Raw genomic sequence first — 18476 nt, forward strand, 5'->3', positions numbered from 1 at the left:
CTTTCCTGTCCTGGTTCAGAGTTATTTGATATTATGGCCATTTTCAAAAAGTTGTAAAAGTTTTAAAAGACTTGTAGCAAAATTTCAATAATAACTTGCCAGGATGACTAACGGGTAGTTCAAACAGCAGCATTAGTCACCTGAAGTTGGCCTTTCCAGTCCTGGTTTCGAGTTATTTGACATTACGGGTCATTTTAGAATTTCAAATCAAACTAGATGGACTTTGATTCTTAAATTGGAATCACATTAAAATAGGTCTTAAATGGCATTAAATTAAACTTAAATGGCATTAAAAAAATAAATGGCCTTTAAAAAATTAAAAACATTTCCAAGGTGGACAGTGTCACAACCACCAATAACACTGTCTAACATTATGGATAAATCTTGGGACAGAACATGTTTAAAATGGTGCCATCGTTGATAGTCACAACAACATCAAGACAGTAAAATGTGGTTTATTGTGACCTGAGTGTTACACAGATAACACAATGGTGCATCAGTTCCAGATAAAAGAAAACAATGAGTTAAAAAACTGTGATCATTGCATAATTTAGTTAGAACAACTTCCTCTTTCCAATCCTTACAGAAGCAGAACAGCCAAGGTCCAATACAGGGTTTTATTTGGAAAAGCTTGTTTTCACGTTGCTCACTCTAAGTCGACTGCCTACTGGCATGGAGCCTAGCTTTGAATACAGGACCATAGTTCATGTATGGAACAGGCACAGCATTGATAGTGTCAGAGCAGATAGATTTAGCTGCGGTGTCGGCAAACTCGTTACCATGAATACCAATGTGGCCCGGTAAAAACTGGATAGAAGTAGACGTTAAACAGAAACAGGCCAGTCGGTTTTGAATATCAGCGAGAACAGTGTAAGGACTAATGTGAAGCAATTCTAGGGCCAGTAGAGAACTAAGCAAGTCACTATAAATAGTGCAATTTGAGTATTGATTAGCTTCTATGTGATCTAGGGCAAAAGAATTGGTGTACAGTTCAGCAGTGAACACAGAGCTGTAGATGGGATTCTGCACACAACCACCGAACCGCAACAAACCATGACAGAGCCCACAGTCACCTGATTTGGAATCATATCATTCCATATAAATTGGAATGGAAAGATTGTTCAAAAGATGTTCAGTAAATAAAAAATGGTACTTCCAATCGGGAGTATCTGCTTTTCTCAAATGACTTAAAGGAAGGTCACATTTGGGGACTGTAATAAGCTATGGTGGGATGGGCTGACCAGTGGATTCTGCAATGTTATCCAAGAACAGACCCAATTCATCCAACTGCACCTGGATGTGAAGGCCAAAAGGAGCAATGGAAGATTGTCTGTTCTGATAAAGTATGGCCCACCAAGGAAGAAAACCACAATCCCAGGTTGGGTGCTTTGGTAAGGAATGAAGTTTTGAAGCATATAGTAAAGACAGTGGCAAAGGGCAGAGGTGCAAAGAAGGTTCATGAGACTCTATGTATAAGCTCTAAACTGGGAAAGTGTGGAAAGCCCCAGTGCAGAGGTAAGTCATTCATGATGAATGAGGCCCAACATCTTTAAGGACGAGGTCCTGGCAGAGCCATAGAACAGTGATCCACAGTCATATTTCGATCAAATAAAACCATGATATATTTTTAGCATAGAACATCGATCTGCTCCCCAAGTGGTGGAAGAGAGGACACAGAGAATGTTCACTGCTCCTGTACATTTGATCCATAGCTGCTTGACGTGTGGTATAAAGGTCAGCTTATGGTCAAAGATAAGCCCCAAGAAATTTGTCTCAGGGACTACAGGCAGCACAACTTCACCGATACAGAGTCCAGGATTAGGATGAATACCCCATTGGCAGCAAAAGTGCATGCAAACAGTTTCAGAGAGAGAGAGAAGTTAAAGCCATTTGCTGTGGTCCACTTCAGTAAAGAATTGAGAGCAGTCTGTAGCTGCCACTCAATATATCTCACGTTGGACGACTGACAGGAAATGTGAAAGTCGTCAACATAGAACCGTTTGCAACAGTAAGAGGGAGTTGTTCAGTGATGGCATTAATCTTTATATTGAAAAGTGTGACACTCAAAACACAGCCCTTACAGACTCCAAATTCCTGCAGAAAATAATGGGAAAGTGTCAAATCCACACAAATTTGGAATCTCCTGTCCATCAAAAAAATTTTAATAAAAATGGGTAGAATATTTATACAAGATGTTGTCATTTGAAAAAGGCTTCTCTGATTGATGTTTCAAGTTGAATCAGGTGGTCCAAAGTGGCATGCTGTCGTCGGAACCTACACTGGTTGGGCGAGAGGAAGTTGTTTGAATCAAGGAACCAAACAAGACGAGCATTAACCATCCTCTCTAAGGTCTTACAGAGAGAGCTCATCAAAGCAATTGGATGGTAGTTTGAAAGAATCTTGGGATCCTTCCCAGGCTTACAGAAAGGTAAGACAATAGCCTGGCACCAGGCATCAGAAAAACATTTTCCTGCCAGATCCAGTCAAAAACAATCAGAAGAATAGCAAGAGAAGCAGGAGATAGATGGTGCAGTATTTCATAGTGTACATAATTAGGTCCAAATGATGTACTGCCAGACCAACGAAGGGTCAGTTTGTGTTCCACCAGTATAAAGGGACAATTATAGTCATAGAGAGAATTAGCTCAAAAGGAAAGAGGTGATCGCTCTACCTGAGTCTTGATTGCTAACAAGTTGGAGGAAGAAGCAGAAGTGCTAGATACCCAACAAAAGCTTTCACCTGGAGTATCAGCATAGCTCCGAGTATCAGCTATTTCCTCACCATCAGAGAGCAAGATTGAGAGAGGGACAAAATTATATTGCCCAGTGACCTTTTGAATCTTTTCCCATATGACTTTGGGGCTGCTGGTAGAAGATATGCTGGTTGTGAACTTAGTCCAAGATTCCTTCTGGCTTTGACGTCTTACCCACCGAGCATATGTACAGCCCTGCTGAAAAGCAATGCAGTGCAAGAGTGTGGGATACCTATGAAAGGTATCCCAGGCCCGTTTTTGAGCCTTCAGTGCTATGTGGCAGGCAGGATTCCACCACAGATGAAGACATCGTGGAAAATGTGTCAAGGTTTAAGGAGTACATTGAGCAGCTGCTTGTATGATACAGTCAGTTACTGCTGCCACACAGTCATCTACTGATGGTTTATAGACAATGAAAGGATCATGTTCTGTGAGAGCAGTGAGAGAGGGCCAGTTTGCTGATCCAACAGGTAGAGAGAACAAACAGTGACAGTACGACCCAAGGAAACATGGATGACTATGGCCTCCAAGGGTGTGTCAAGTGACAAAGACAGGATGGGCTGATCAACCAACAGTGCCACCCCTCCATGCACTCACCTATCACACAGCCTGTAATTTCTGTACAAAGAAAACTGTTGAAAGGTGACTGTATCAGCAAGTTTCAGAAATGTTTCCCATAAGAAAAGACAAACAGAATGGTAGGAAGCAATCAGTGTTTTGATGTCATCCAGATTAGAACGTAAACCTCAACAGTTCCATTGTATCAAGGTGGCCATTTTTATTTATGTGTAGGTGAATTGGGTGAAGAACAATTCTGTTTATGACCATGTCTTTTTTCTTTACTGTCTTTATTCAAGGGAGGTCTATCAACCTCCATGGATCCTACCCTGGGTTGTTTGAGCAGGTCTTTGCTGTTGGAAGAGAATTCCAGTGACTGAGGATGTGAACGAATGACTGTTTTGCATCTTGAGGTGGGAGAAGAAGATGTATCCGAGGAAATGCCTGAACCCAGAACTAAAGTTAGTGGATTTTTGGATTTGCTGGAATGTATGTTAGGGACAGAGATAGGTGTTGAAGTTGATTCATCAATTTTTTTAATCATGGAGATCAAAAGACTTTTCATTTGGTTTGAGAATTTTCCTTTGGATGCACAGAGAGATCTGTTTGCATTTCCACAACAGTAGTGAAATGAAGTGCAGGACAGCAACTTTCGAGCCTCAAGGTAACTGATGTTTCAAATTGGTTTCAAATGCTGGAACTCTTCTTTTTCCAACCATTTAGGGCAAGAATGACAGGTGGATGGATAAGAACCATTGCAAATGATGCAATGAGGGTCTGTTTCACACTCACAGGCATCGTGGTCCTTGCCACTGCAACAAGCGCACGTCAAGAAACCACAACATGACATCTTCGAGTGACTGAATTGCTGACAATGGAAACATCTGAGAGGGTTTGGAATGTATGGCCGTACCCGGCAATTAGGATAATCTGCTTTGATGGTGGCAGGTGGATGTGGTGATGTAAATGTCAGAATGAAAACACTGGTAAGCACTGTAATTCCATCTTTACGAATGGAGATATGCCACACTGCAGAAACTCCTTTGGTGGAGAAAGCAGCAAAAATCTCTGACTTGGGGATGTTTTTCAAATCCCTCTCAACAATAACTCCTCATGATGAATTCAAAGTAGTATGAGACATAACCTCAATAGATATATCCCTAATCACCTTTGAATGTAAGAGGAGAACACTGTGTTGAGATGTGAATGTCTCCACCAATGTCACCAGAGCAAAGCTTCTTAACTGACTTTGGAGAGACAACAAGTCCCTCTACTCCTTTCTGAATGAAAAAGGGTGACATTTGCCATAAAGGTGTGTATGAAAAAGAATGTAGTATGAGAATTTACATACAACAGGTGTTACAGATGTTGAAGATTGCTGCTCAGAATCTTCAAGACGTGGTCATTTACCTATGGATTGTTTTTTCGCTATTTTGTTTAGATTTTTATTTGGATGATCCATGATTAAAAAAAAAGGAATATTTTGGTTCCCACTGACCCCACCCACCATGGAGCCCTACAAGGGGACACACTACAGTGCCAAACAAGGACACTGCAGCAACACCAGCATATTGTGAGCAGTATCCCAAACACCAGCATTAGATACATCAGCATCCACACCTGTTAGAACATCCAACACTGGTACTTGGTTGGCCCTAGCCCAAGTGGACCAGCTGATTGACCCAAGGGGGAGTCACCCCAAGGTTGCCCATCTACAGGAGTTCAAGGCCAAAGTGGTGTGTTAGGGTTGGACTCCTCAACCACCAGGATCCTCTCCTCCCCTTCATGGGTCACCATGCACGGCAAACATGTGGGTGGATGTTTAAATCCCAGAGGAGGTAAACTGAAAGAACAGAACCTTCCTGGGAGGTCCCCTCCCCACGTATAGGAATCCACACTGAGTAGCATCTCAAATAGATCTTCTCCAACTCTTCTATTTTTGAGAGAAAACATATTTAGATATTTTAACCTATCCTTGTATGACAAACTTTCCAGCCCAGGTATCACCTAGTGGCTCTATTCTGAGCCCTTTCCAACAATTCAGTGTACTTTATATGGTAAGTAGCCCAAATATAAACATAGTATTCCAAATGTGGGCTAACCAATGACCTATGCAATGATATTATAGCAACTTTCGACTTGTATTCAATATTTCTGAATAAATGACCAAGAATCCTATTGGTCTTGCCACTACCAACAACACATTGCTTGAAAGGCATAAGAGACTGATCAACCAGACCACCAAGATCTTTTTCAACCATAATGCTGTTAAGATTATTCAAATCAAAATTATAATTATAATTCAAATTGTGAAATCTAGCATGAATTACCTTGCATTCATTGTAATTAAAAGCCACCCACAAATTATTTGTTTAACTCACCAAATATCCAAAATCCTTTTGTGAAGTAACAGCATATTCTTTAAGCTAGCAGTGCCCAAAACTTTAAAATTTGTCATTAGTAAGTTCAAAAATCTAATAAGCATTCCTTCCTCTACATCACTGATGTAAATCAAAGAGACAAAAAGTCCTACAACAGAACCCTGAGGCACCCCACTCATGAAGTTAATCCATTTTTAACTGAACCTCATTTATAACCCTTTACTTTTTTCAATCTAGCTAGTTTTCTATCTAATGAACAAATCTATCCTTCACACTTACAACGGTAACTTTTAACAAACTTTTTATGTGCAATTTTGTCAGATGCTTTTTGAAAATCCATGTACACCAAATCCACATCAATAACCTCATCTACATGAGCAGTAACCTCTTCAAAGACTGTACAAGGTTTAGTAAGGTAAGATATTTTCTCCAAGTAAAACCGTGCAAAATATCTAACAAAATTTTAAATTTTATTATTTGACTTTGCAAAGCATCTATTATTATACCTTCAAAACCTTTCTTCAACATTGACTAAGACTAATAGGCTTATATTATGTTGCTATTTGTAGCACTTAAAGATTCCTACATATTTGAATACTGAGTATGACAACACAAACTACTGTTGACTATAACTTTAATATAAGTAAGTAAAGCTTTAATGTTAATGTACATTATGTATAAGGTTCACTATACATATATATACATAACTTTTTATTTCAAACTTACAAATTTCTTTGAGTATATAACTGTTGTACACTAAACAAAATATCTTGTACATTATCAAGTGTATTTGTACCTGAATTTGATGTTTGTCTTTATCTTCAAGCATTTAACTATTCAATGACAAAAAAAGCATGAAAAACTTTAAGCAGACGCAGTACAGCTAATTATAGTTCCTAGTAAAATTCATTATCCAAACAAATCTAGAATATTCTGATTTACTATCTCAAAAAAACTAGCTAGGGTCTTCTACTTTCTGTGAGCACCAATCTTTAGTACAAAGATACTAGTAATGTCTGTATTTAAGCTCTTATGTTGTTATTTTGAGCACTTATAGACTGGTGCATTTTCTTAAGACTGAACAGTGTTTCTAACAAGCACCTATGTAATATGCAAGGAACATGCAGAGTATGAAAGCAAAAGTGCTGAATATTCATGAAAAAAATTATCGACACTAGTTCAAGTTGTTACTATATGCAACATGAATTTTTATGATTAAAGAAGCACAATTATATCACATGCAACAATGAAAGTCATAAATTACAAAAACTCTTTCTATCCAATACCACTGTACTATCTATCCAATACTATCTTTCTATCCAATACCACTGTACCTTTTCTTCTTTATCTTTTGACTTTTTCTTCTCTTTCTCCTTTTCCACTTTAGTTTTACTCTTCTTTTCTGTTTTCCACTTTTCCACCTTTTCTTTAGGTTTAGCCTTACTCTCACTTTCTTCTTTTTTCTCTTTTGGTTTATCTTTTTCCTTTTCTTTATCTTTGTTTTTTTCTTTATCTTTACTTCGTTTTTTTATTTTTTCTTTCTTGTCAATTTTTTCTTTTTTCTCCTTTTTATGTTCTTTCACTTTTGGCTGCAAAAAGAGATACATTAGCTCTCATGGCAGAAAAGTATTATTCTATAGTACAAGGAAAATGTGGAATTGAAGGTTCACTTTACAATTAATTTGTTGTCACACACCTTGGAAAACAATAATTTCAGAATGATATAAAAAGCTTAAAGTTTAATTGCAACCAAACTGATGTATCAAGAATGTTTTTATACCAGTGCTTAATATTTAATACCGAATATCCATGTAGCTTAACATTAAAGATTGTATTGCAGAATGGAACAAACAAAAACAACAATACAGTATTTAGTACATGCAAGTAGGTATTAAACTTTATATGTTTGGCCAAAATTAAATCACAATGTGTATCAGCTTAATAAGAATGTACCAAGCAGTTTTTCACATTCTGAATATAATATATTTTTAGTGTATATTTAATTCATTGTTTGAGCATAGCTTTTATGATGGTTTACATTACTGAAATTTTCATGAACCAAGGTCCAAATGAAAGTATTACCTAGTTCTATATTTTCTCAAAGTGAATGAGTAATATTTTTCTTATTAATGGTTTTATAAACTACTTTTTTCATTTTAAATTTAAGTGAAGAAAACCATGTTTCTCAGATGTTGTTAATATCATTATATATGTATAATGAGTGTGAAATATAAATATTTATTAAATTCTTATATAAAAACAAATTAATCTGACTGCATACATATACCACCTTCATATGAAACACTTTATGATATTTTAAGTCTAATGCTACCCTTAAAACTAATTCTTTTTTTTTTTTTTTATCATGCTTAGTCTTATGAGCACAATTACAAAGGTTATGGTTATAAAGGAGAACACTCCAACCTACATAGCTTTTTTGATAAAGCTAACATATCTACTACCTGACACTGCAGGTTTGCTTAAGTCAAGTTTCTGTGACAGATGGTAAGATCAATTTTGAACCACACACATACACAGTCTATTGGAAGGTTGGAGGATTCACTTTCATAACTGTAGCTTTCACTTTGCAGCTGATGGTGGAATGTATGGTTTCAAGAAATTTTATTATCCTAAATGCTCTGCTTGTCCAACTTAAAATTCACCAAAGACAACATTCTAAAAAGTAATTATGTAGTCATTCAATACAAAGAGCCACAAATGTACCTAATTTTGAAAGGTTCCTTATAGACCAAGCTATTTTTATAAATGAATATTGGACTCTAAAAAATATAAAAATAAATGTGCAAGTATTAATATAATTATGAAATTCCCACAGCAATAAGTATTCAACTCCATACAATATAATCAATTTTTAAAATCTGCTTACACTGACAAATAAAATAATTTATATTCAATATAAACAGTTTCTTACCTTCTCTCCAATATCATCTATTTTAACTTTATCAGGGGTTTCTGGTTCATGAGGATCTGGCTTAAGAGACAAAGTTCCAGGTCCTGGTGATGAGATCTCGGTCACAGTTATATCTTTTTTCTCAGCAGGAGTCTTTGTAGTAGCATATGGTCCAGACATTGCAAGGTTCAGTGGCTGGCTCGAAGCACAGTCCAATTTAGTTGAAGACCCAAACAAAGGAGGTGTTGGAAATGAAGAAGTTGGTGACATCTGAGAATTTAGAGGAAAGAATGAGGGGATGACAGAATTAAATGTAGCACTTGCAGTATTAGGGCTTGGATAAGGTGCAGAAGATGGAATAAAAGGAGGAGGTGGTGGGAGACACCCAAATGTATGCTGTGGAAGATATCGTTGTGGTGCTGGAGGTAGAGAAGGAAACCCTGTTATAGATGAAAAGGGTGAACAGTCATTGTCACTGTGACCTTCTAATTCAGTTTTTACAGTTTTAATGCTGTTGGAAGATGATTCTTTAATATTGTCTGGAGTCTTTGATGGCAGTGGCTTTTGTGGTTTGATTAGAGGTGAAAGAGGTGTGAGAGATTTGCATTTTGAGTCCTTTACTGATTTCTTCTTTGACTTATCTTTACTCTTTGTTTTCTGTTCTTCAGGACCAGAAATCAATTTTGAAGGTTCCTCAGTTTTAACTTTTTCTTTCTTAAAACGAAAACCAGAAGTTTCCAAAACATCTGGTGTTTTTGGAGTAGGAGGCGATGAATCTAAAGAGTCATCTGTGAAATCATAAACATCTTTAGGTTCAGATTTTTTTACTGAACTTCTAATTACGTCTTCAATGGTATCATCAATGGCTTTGTAATTTTTTACAGTTTGTTTTTCAGTTTCTTCCCTTGCACGTTGAATAACTGCATCAATACAGTCATCCAATACAGCTAAACGTGATTCCATTTCATGTTGGGCTTGTACTTCAACAGAATCATCAATGACAAGCCTTGAATCAGGAGATCCTGGAGGGGAATCTTGATCAAACTCAAATTTATTTGATTGATTTCCACCAACTGATTCATTTTTAACAGCAACATCTATAGCTGCTGTATGTGGAGATTTTGGAGCAGGAAGTGAACTTAGCCCACTTTTTTCTGATTTGGAGGCACTAAGCGAAACGGGACTTTTCTGACCTGAAACACTCTTCAATGACTTAACAGAGGGTGGAGAAAGAGGAGATGAAACAACTGCAGTAACACTTGTGATAACTTTAGGAGGTTTGTTCTTAGGCTTTGATGGTTTGGAAGATGTTTTTATTTTAGGTTTATCTTCTTTATTTTTTACTTTTTCACTTTTACCTTTTGGAGATTTATTTCCTTCAATTGATGGTTTGGTTTTTTTCTTAAATTTGGCAGAACCACCTTCTTTTCCTTCTTTTTTAATGTGTGTTTGCTGATGATGTAATTTTAATCCTGGTAGCTGTTTACTACTTTTTGTCTGTGAGTTTTCTTTGTTATCTTTCTTACTTAACTTTATCTTCTTGCTTTCTTTCTTTAAAATACCTGAAATATCTTTCTTGCTTTTGACAGGTTTGTCCTTGTCTTTTTTAATTTCTTTTATTTTAATTGCTTTTTGTTTAAAAATGCTACATTCTGATTTTTCAGCCCAGCTCTCTGGTGAGGCTGGCCTTGATTCAACCTCCTTGGATGGTAGACAACTGTTTGGAATATGGCCATCTCGAGCTGGCATTATTAATCCTGCTGATGTCATAAACACAGTTGCAAGTTCTCTCATGGGTCTGCCTTCTTCTTCAGCTTGTATCTTACTGGAATCAGAAAATATATTAATATTTGGAAATGAGTATTATAAATATATTTATTTATTAACTTTCTGTAAAATTACACTCTTTTAAGTAGTTTGTTCATTGAAATGCAGAAATATTACAAATTCAAAAAATAACTCATACCAGCAACTTATATATAGAGTTCATAAAAACATATATATACAATTCTGATAATGTATATACATTTAAGTGTGATCTGTTTTTCCATTTATAATACCAAAATAAAGCTTATAAAATGATTTCTTATCACAACAAAATCTCAAAAAATAATTAAAACACAGATTTTCTATTATTTAAATTACATTTAAAAGTATTTATAAATGTATATATATCACACATTATTTGAAATAAAAAAATTCACATGAAGCATTTTTCTAAATTTATTTTTGTTGACCAAATCAAATTAATTCTAAAAGTTTGTTTGTTATTAAGCACAAAGCTACACAGTGGGCTGTTTGTGCTCTACCAACCACTGGTATCAAAACCCAGTTTCTAGCTATAGAAGTTCACAGACATTTTGCAGTGTCACTTGAAAAATACCTTCTGAAAGAATGTCACTGAATGTATTTTTAACCCTTCATTCTTAACTGCTCAAATTGTTTTAAAACTGAAAGCTGATTTAGTGCAAAAGAGAATTTACTTCTATTAATAAAAATTCTAAGCAGCACTAAGTTCACTGTTTAATGTTATCTTTCTTTAACTGGTTTACTTCCAGTTCAAACAGAGAATTGTTTATTAAATTACAAGCTGTAAATTATGTAAGAAATATGAACAACCAGAAGCTAGAGCACATATTTTAACCTATGCAACATTTTCATTTACAAATTTTGCAAGAACAATGGCTGGTGGAACTGGACTCTTATAAGGTAATTCAAGCCAAGAGACTTCGGAACCATTCATTGCAGGAAATTCCACCATTTCTCATATGCTGCCTCTCAAGGCTATAGGCAGTGCACATACCTCCATCTAACAAACAGTAAAGAACAGGTACACTGTTCTCTGGTACTGGGTAAAGCCAGAATTGCTCCACTAAAAGTTGTAACCTTACCAAGGTTGGAGCTCACTGCAGCAGTGACTGCTGTGAAGATCAACAACATAATCCAAAATGAGATGAAGATATTCATGGACTCCAAGCTTAACAAATACAGACATCCACTTGGTTCACTGGCCCTTCTTTCTTCTGGGATTCACAGCTACCTTTGGACAATGATGTGGACACAACACTGAAAGGAGATGACTCTGAAGTCAGAAATGTGTTGGCAACCACTGCAGAGAAAGGTCAAAGTGGGTAGGTACTCCTGGAATGGCTGAAGAGTTTTTCTGATTGGCTCCAGGCAGTAAAGTCTCTTGCTATAGTCTAGAGGTATATTGCAAAGAGAAAAAGGTGAAAGAAAATATCAGCCTAGTACAAGCAATGAAAACTGCAGCAAACACCATTATTCGCATGCTTCAGAGTACCTCCTTCAATGAGGAAACCAAGGCCATCAGTCAAAACAAAGGACCAGCCATAGGACCACTGAAGAAGTTGAATCCTTTCACAGACCACAACAGGATTCTCATAGTTGACAGAAAGTTGCAACGAAGTTCGGCAAACTATGATATGAAACATCCCATCAAAATTCCCAGAAAAGGTCATTTGGTCAATTTGATTATCAAGCATTTTCATGAGAAAGTAGCTCACCAAGGATGCAGTTTTATTCAACATGAAATCTGGTCACAGGGTTACTGGATTGTTGGAGAAACCAGAGCAGTTTCCTCTCACTTGTACAAATGCATAACATGTAGGAAACCGAGAGATAAGCTACATACCCACAAAAATGACAGATCTTCCAAAAAAGTGAACAGAATCTTCACCACCTTTCACTCACATTGGCATGGATTGTTTTGGACCCTTTGTGATGAAAACTGGTAGAAAGGAATGTAAGAAATACGGTCTTTACATAATCTGTCTGGCATCTAGAGCAGTCCATATAGAGCTACTTGATGACATGTCAACAGATGCCTTCCTTAATGCTCTGTGCTGCTTTCTAGCCATTTGAGGTCCTGTTTGAACTATTAGGTGTGATCAAGGATCAAATTTCATTTGAGCATCACATAAATTGTGAAAGGCAGGGCCAGAAATGGAGATGTCAAAGATTAAGGATTTCCTTGTAATGTCCCAGTCAGAGTTCTTCAAGCCACATGGGAGGGGTATGGGAGAGACAAATCCACACCATGATAAGTATTTTGAATACATTGCTGAGACAACACACCTCCAGACTTGATCCTGCTACTTTCAGAATGATCTTCTATGAGGTAATGGCCATTATCAACAATTGGCCTCTGACTCTAGAAAACCACAATGAACCTAGTGCACCAGAACCTTTGACATCTAATCATCTTCTCATAATGAAGTCAAAAATCCTGATGCCCACATTGGGAAATTTTGTTTGAAAGGATTTGTATGCCACCAAACAATGGAGGAAAGTACAGTTCCTGGCTAACAAGTTTTGGACAAGATGGAAGAAAAACTATCTACAAAACCTCCAACACAGACAAAAATGTAGGAACTTGGAAGATGGCAATATCATCCTGTTGAAAGACGATGATATAGTAAGAAGTCCTCACAGACTTGGCAAAGTTGTAGAAGCTATACCTGACTAAGACAATCTGGTGAGAAAGGTGAAGCTCCTCACTGGTGATCTGAGTCTGTCTTGGGAAGGAAAGCGACCATCTCAGCCAACTATCTTAGAACACCCTGTTCACAAACTAGTTGTGCTAGTGGAGAGAGAATAGTACTGAATTACTGAATGATTGAATATTGTATTTCAATAATGTATGATGTACTGATAATGTATTAGGCATGTTGGTCACCATTTGTTATTATCACAGCTCTCAGCATTATGTCTAAGTGTTAGATCTCAGTATTCTCAATGATCCTCAGGAAATCAAAGTGATTTTGGTAAGGAGTGTGAAGTTTTGATGAAAGTTTTGCTCAACACTATTTATCTATTTTGTATCACACAACGTTTCAAGCGTCTTCAGTGCCAAACAATAATCTGTATTAGTTAGAAGTGGCCCTAGCCAAATCACCTTTGTGGAATGAAAATCTTGTGCATTTAAAAATAGTACTTGTTGTAACTTCAGATTTCTTTCAGATTCCATTATATGCAGTTTATCCAAATATATGACAATGTTCTATGGCTAACTATTTAATCAATGATATAATCCTTTGAATGTATTTTCATGTATGAGTGTCAGATCCTGATTGTAAGCTTATTCAAATATTGCAAGTGATACAGTATTGTATAAAGGAGGTGAGCATCTGTATGCTGGATCAGATCCACATGAGACTGAGACTGTTACAAGAAATATTGTTGTTATCATGAAGCAGACACGAGAAACTTTCATGATTTGGATTGTCCCTGTGTTTTGTATTCAAACTACAACTGTATTCAACCCAAAGTTGGTAAGCAACTGTTTAAGTTTTGTTGACCATAAACAAAAATATTGATTTTTGTGGGAATTTCCCCAATTCACCACGTGGGTTTGGATCTAACAAGATAATTTGCAATTTTGTTAATAAACGAAACTTTTGTGTTCAGTGAGCCATAATCTGAGAAAGTATGTGTCAATGTTATTCTGAATTCTTCATAGATTGACGTTTACAATTCAATTCTGCATTTATGTCTACTGCACTTTGATAATGTTTTATGTGGCCTTTATGTATTTTATATACAAGCTATATGAAGATATGTTGTTCTTGCTAAGCAGATCAAGTCATGTATTATGCTACTAAAACGTTTTGTCATGTTGCATACTTTCAATTGTTATTTTTCTTCATTATAGTTGACGGTCGCTTATTACTTAGCACTTGCTATTTAATAAAAAGATCAGTAATACAAGAACAAGTTGCATAAACTTATAAGAAATTGTGTATGCAATTTAAATAATAAATTGACCTCTCATGTTTTATCAATTTTTCTTTAACACAACTGTAATAAAATCAATAGGCTTAGTATAACAAAGATGGTAGAAGTTTTAAGTACTAGTCCAATAATACAATGGTCATTATAAGCTGAAAGATCTAATGTGTTGGATAACACAGACTGGGAGGGATATGGGTAAATAATCATTCAAATCACAACAACATGAGCAGAGCAACACATACATATATGTATTTTCACATGTCAGTTACTTCCCCATACAAAATATTATTTAACAATTTTTCTGAATCTGGATGAAAATTTAGTGTACATGAGGGTTTACAAAAGTTTTTTGAGGGGATAACTTTGATTTTTAGGTAGTAAAATATCATATCAATGAAATTAATCCAGAATCTAAGCAGTTTACCATCTGCTAGTTCTAAACTGCATAAACAAGATTCCTGAGATACACAAAACAGTTGACAATACATATTGCTGGACCTAAATATAATACTTCTTATACACACACTACCTCAATTCAATAAATCTGTAGCATCTGTTTGCAACAACAATCTAAACTAGAGTAAAGTGGAATGTGTAATCAAAGAAGATTTAAAAAACAATAACAGTGTGCCCCTTCTCTTTCACCATTTAGGGCTACAATGTACATATTTGTTTTGTTTTGGGAAGCAAAATTAAACATTTGAGGGTACAGAAAAGTAAGTCACTTAAGACTATTACTACACTAAACTACTCTTATATTTAGGTCTAGTTTATATTTTGCTAGATGCTTACAAAGCAGTTATGATAAATTACAATATGTTTGAAAAGTTCACCCTTTCAACCAAACAGCCTATCAAAAAAAAACAACTGTCATTTTAATCATTGCTAGCAATTAAAAATTTCAAACTTATGTGTTTTGTATTAGATGTAAATCACCTTATAAATTATAATATGAAATCACACTGTTTCTTTTAGTGGATGGCAAGGTTTTAGCCCATTATGGTGAGCAGGTTACAATCAGACAAAGGTGTTGGCAGACATATTGTGATGTATGATCCAGATGGCTGTATTACACCTGATGTTATATTTAAAAAGGCTAATGATACCCATTATAAAGTGATCCACTTTGCATACAATTTGTTTACATGTAGCAAATGCAAGGATATATATTTATGTGTGAGTACTTGAATTTTTTGTTTCACATTCAGATGCTTACTTTGAAGAAGCACACTGCAGTAACATTATTTAGAAAAACCATCAATGTGAAGATCTACAAATTATTAAAACATTATTTTATAAAATGTAAAATAACCAGAAGCTTTTGAATAACTTTGTTGTTCAAAAACTATTAACATGAAAGATTCATCACTGCCTTTTTTTTTTTTTCATCAGCAGAACTGGCGCCTGAATGTACATAAAACTCTAACGTAAAACATCTGTTTCATACCTTCTGGATTATGATTAAAAGATTGGAGTCAGTAATTTAACATGATGGCAAGAACCCAAAAATTGTTAATTATTTTTACAAGACCATGATAATGTTTTGTGATTACCTTGTATTATTAGTTGTGTATGTATCTTCTCCAGCAGGTTCAGCTGAAAATTTATATTCAGGCTTTGGACTTCCTAATAAGGACAATACAAGTTTATTGTTGTCATCATCTTCCATACTTTGTGTCATGATGGTTTCATCAATATGTTCGTTCAAAGAAAGAGTTCCCTGATCCTCTTCTGGAAAAACAAAATATATATATATGTGTGTTATTGTGTGCATAAATATAAATTTCTTTGTTAATGAGAAATTATAATTTTTATAAATAAAAATGTATTTCCGTTTGGTATTTTCCTCCACTCACAAGATTAGCCTTTCTTGTTTTGTGTTACCTGTTATTAGGAAACCTTTTTTGAATGCATGACACAAGCCTTCAACTCTCCTTTTTTTGGAATCTAAAGTTCCAACATGTCTCTCATGTAAATAATTATGCATCACCTCTTCACCAGTAGGAAAGCACTACTATTACATGACACGTCTTACTTCCTCTATGTGCCATCACCAAACTATCACTTCAAAGTTTGGTAGGAGATGTAAGTACTGGAAGATAGTTGGGAGCAAAAGTGTTAGTGGAGGAAAATACTTATCAGAAATATATTTTTATTTAGGAAAATTATAACTTCCCATACAATACTTTCCTTCCACTTACAAGATTAGCATGAATGCCACATTGAACTGGAGGAGGGACCAATCTGAGGGAAGCACAGCCATATCATCCAAAAGTATATGACGGACACCCCTTAACTGAGAGGAACAGATTGAAAGATCTGAGGAGGGGCACCACATTATATCTGAGACAGGTATTTCTTTGCCATGAAAAGCAATAACTTCTGGAAGACCACACATGGTGGAACAAGAAGAGAGCACATCCAAGTGGGAGAGGAGGGTACAACAGAGAAGCATAACATAAAAGAAGCAGAATCACTCCATCCAAAATGAAATATGGGTAACGGATGGTGTGCCCCAAGGTGTAAAGTGACTATGGTGTAATGGACTGCACTCGGCAAGTCAACAACATCCAAAACCTCACTTGCTGGATACTGACATCTTCATGAGGGTAGGATGAGAACCTGAACCATCTTACCTAGAGTCCTGAGAACACCTATCAGTAGACACTAGGAACACGCACGGTGGACTAATACCAGTGACTCAAGAATGAGTCATCTTGAATAAAAAAAAAGCCCATTTTATGCACTCGACCACTGCAACCATGAATAAGCCTGAAATGACCCAGGTTGTTAACAACTCCATAATGAAATAAAACCCAAGACAGAAGTGGAAACATGTCATGAAATTCTTCTACAACCCACTACACAGAAGAGCAATCACAACGTGAAGATGGACAAGCTAAAATGTGTTTGAGGTTTAACGTAATTGGCTCACTTGATCTCCAAAATCTTGCTCTTTAGGTACCAATATCCATCAAAGAATAGCAAAAGGACTCCCAATTAGAAGGGTGCAACTGCATTTGAGCATTTTATCTCCAAGAAATTAACCCATCCAGAAAATCTTGTAACACTCTCTATACCAGCAGAACATCACTACCCTCATGTGAGCTGAATGGTCATAGCCATCTTTGTGGAACCTACCCAGAAGGTTGCCTCCACAGTCAACTACCCCATTGGCTTGGAATTGGTAAGTGGTAAAAACTCCCATATTCAATTGGAAGAATGGGGGGAGTGTGTTGGGGAGTCTGGAGGAACTGCAACCTTCAAGATAGTACAATGGGTGATCAGAAAATCCTATTTTTAAAAGCAAATCACAATGATTTATTCAATCAAGGCATGGCAAGGATGGAAAGCAATCCCCTTCAGCTTTGCTCATGCCAACCATGGGTGGTGCAGTCTGAAAAGGGATTATTATGATGCAAGTATCAGGAGGAATTTCCATTCAAGTGATCTTATAAAACACCTAATCTTGAGGGTGAGTGTACACAGCCATGAAAATATGTGAACTAACATAGCCTAGAATGTGGATTTGATGGAAGGGTGGTTATACCATCTAAGTGGAACCAATTTAGAGTACAGAAAGAATACCTCCTGGTCAGGTGCCATTTGCCACAAAGTGAGATCTAAAGTGAAGCTGAAGTGGGGGCCTCTATAAGAAAAGAATGCATTAGTAAAGACTTACCTTTTGTCACAGCTATGCCAAAGTCAGAAGAAAAGCCACACATTTTAGGTAATACCCTGAAGAAGCAGAAACAGCAATGTGATGTAGACTTTGGAAGAGGAATGTGTGAAGTCCTCCAGATGCCCTACAGTAGAATGTCCTCCAATAGCCAATGACAATGAGAAGCAAGGGAGAATGGAAGATGATGTAGCTGATGTGAGAAAATGTGAAAGAGATCACACCAGGAAGGAGACAAGGAGGAATAAGCCACTTGGATCAAACAGTGAAGTGAAATAGTTAGACCAACTGCATGAAGATCATGGGAAGAGATAGGTTGCAAAGGGAGAAACAGGTAGGAACAAGAACCCCTGAAGGAAGCTGAGGGAGAAATATAACAACAAAAGATACTGACAGGTCAAAGAAGTCCATCCAGATCAGGAGAAAAGCAGAATTGAGAAATTG

General features: G+C 36.3%; 1 protein-coding gene across 6 annotated transcripts in view; it reads right to left on the reverse strand.

The window, feature by feature from the left end:
• The window catches only part of Taf3 (TBP-associated factor 3), a 73914-nt gene that overhangs the window by 16109 nt on the left and 39329 nt on the right, over positions 1-18476 (reverse strand). For all 6 annotated transcript variants that reach the window (XM_076487818.1, XM_076487817.1, XM_076487819.1 and 3 more), the window contains exons 4-6: positions 15907-16084; positions 8624-10427; positions 7026-7280 (exon numbers count right to left, since the gene is read on the reverse strand). In XM_076487818.1, the coding sequence (XP_076343933.1) occupies positions 7026-7280; positions 8624-10427; positions 15907-16084 (2237 nt within the window). The remainder of the gene's footprint in view (positions 1-7025; positions 7281-8623; positions 10428-15906; positions 16085-18476) is intronic.

The sequence above is a fragment of the Tachypleus tridentatus genome, chromosome 2 (assembly GCF_004210375.1).
Source record: "Tachypleus tridentatus isolate NWPU-2018 chromosome 2, ASM421037v1, whole genome shotgun sequence".
Lineage (NCBI taxonomy): Eukaryota > Metazoa > Arthropoda > Merostomata > Xiphosura > Limulidae > Tachypleus > Tachypleus tridentatus.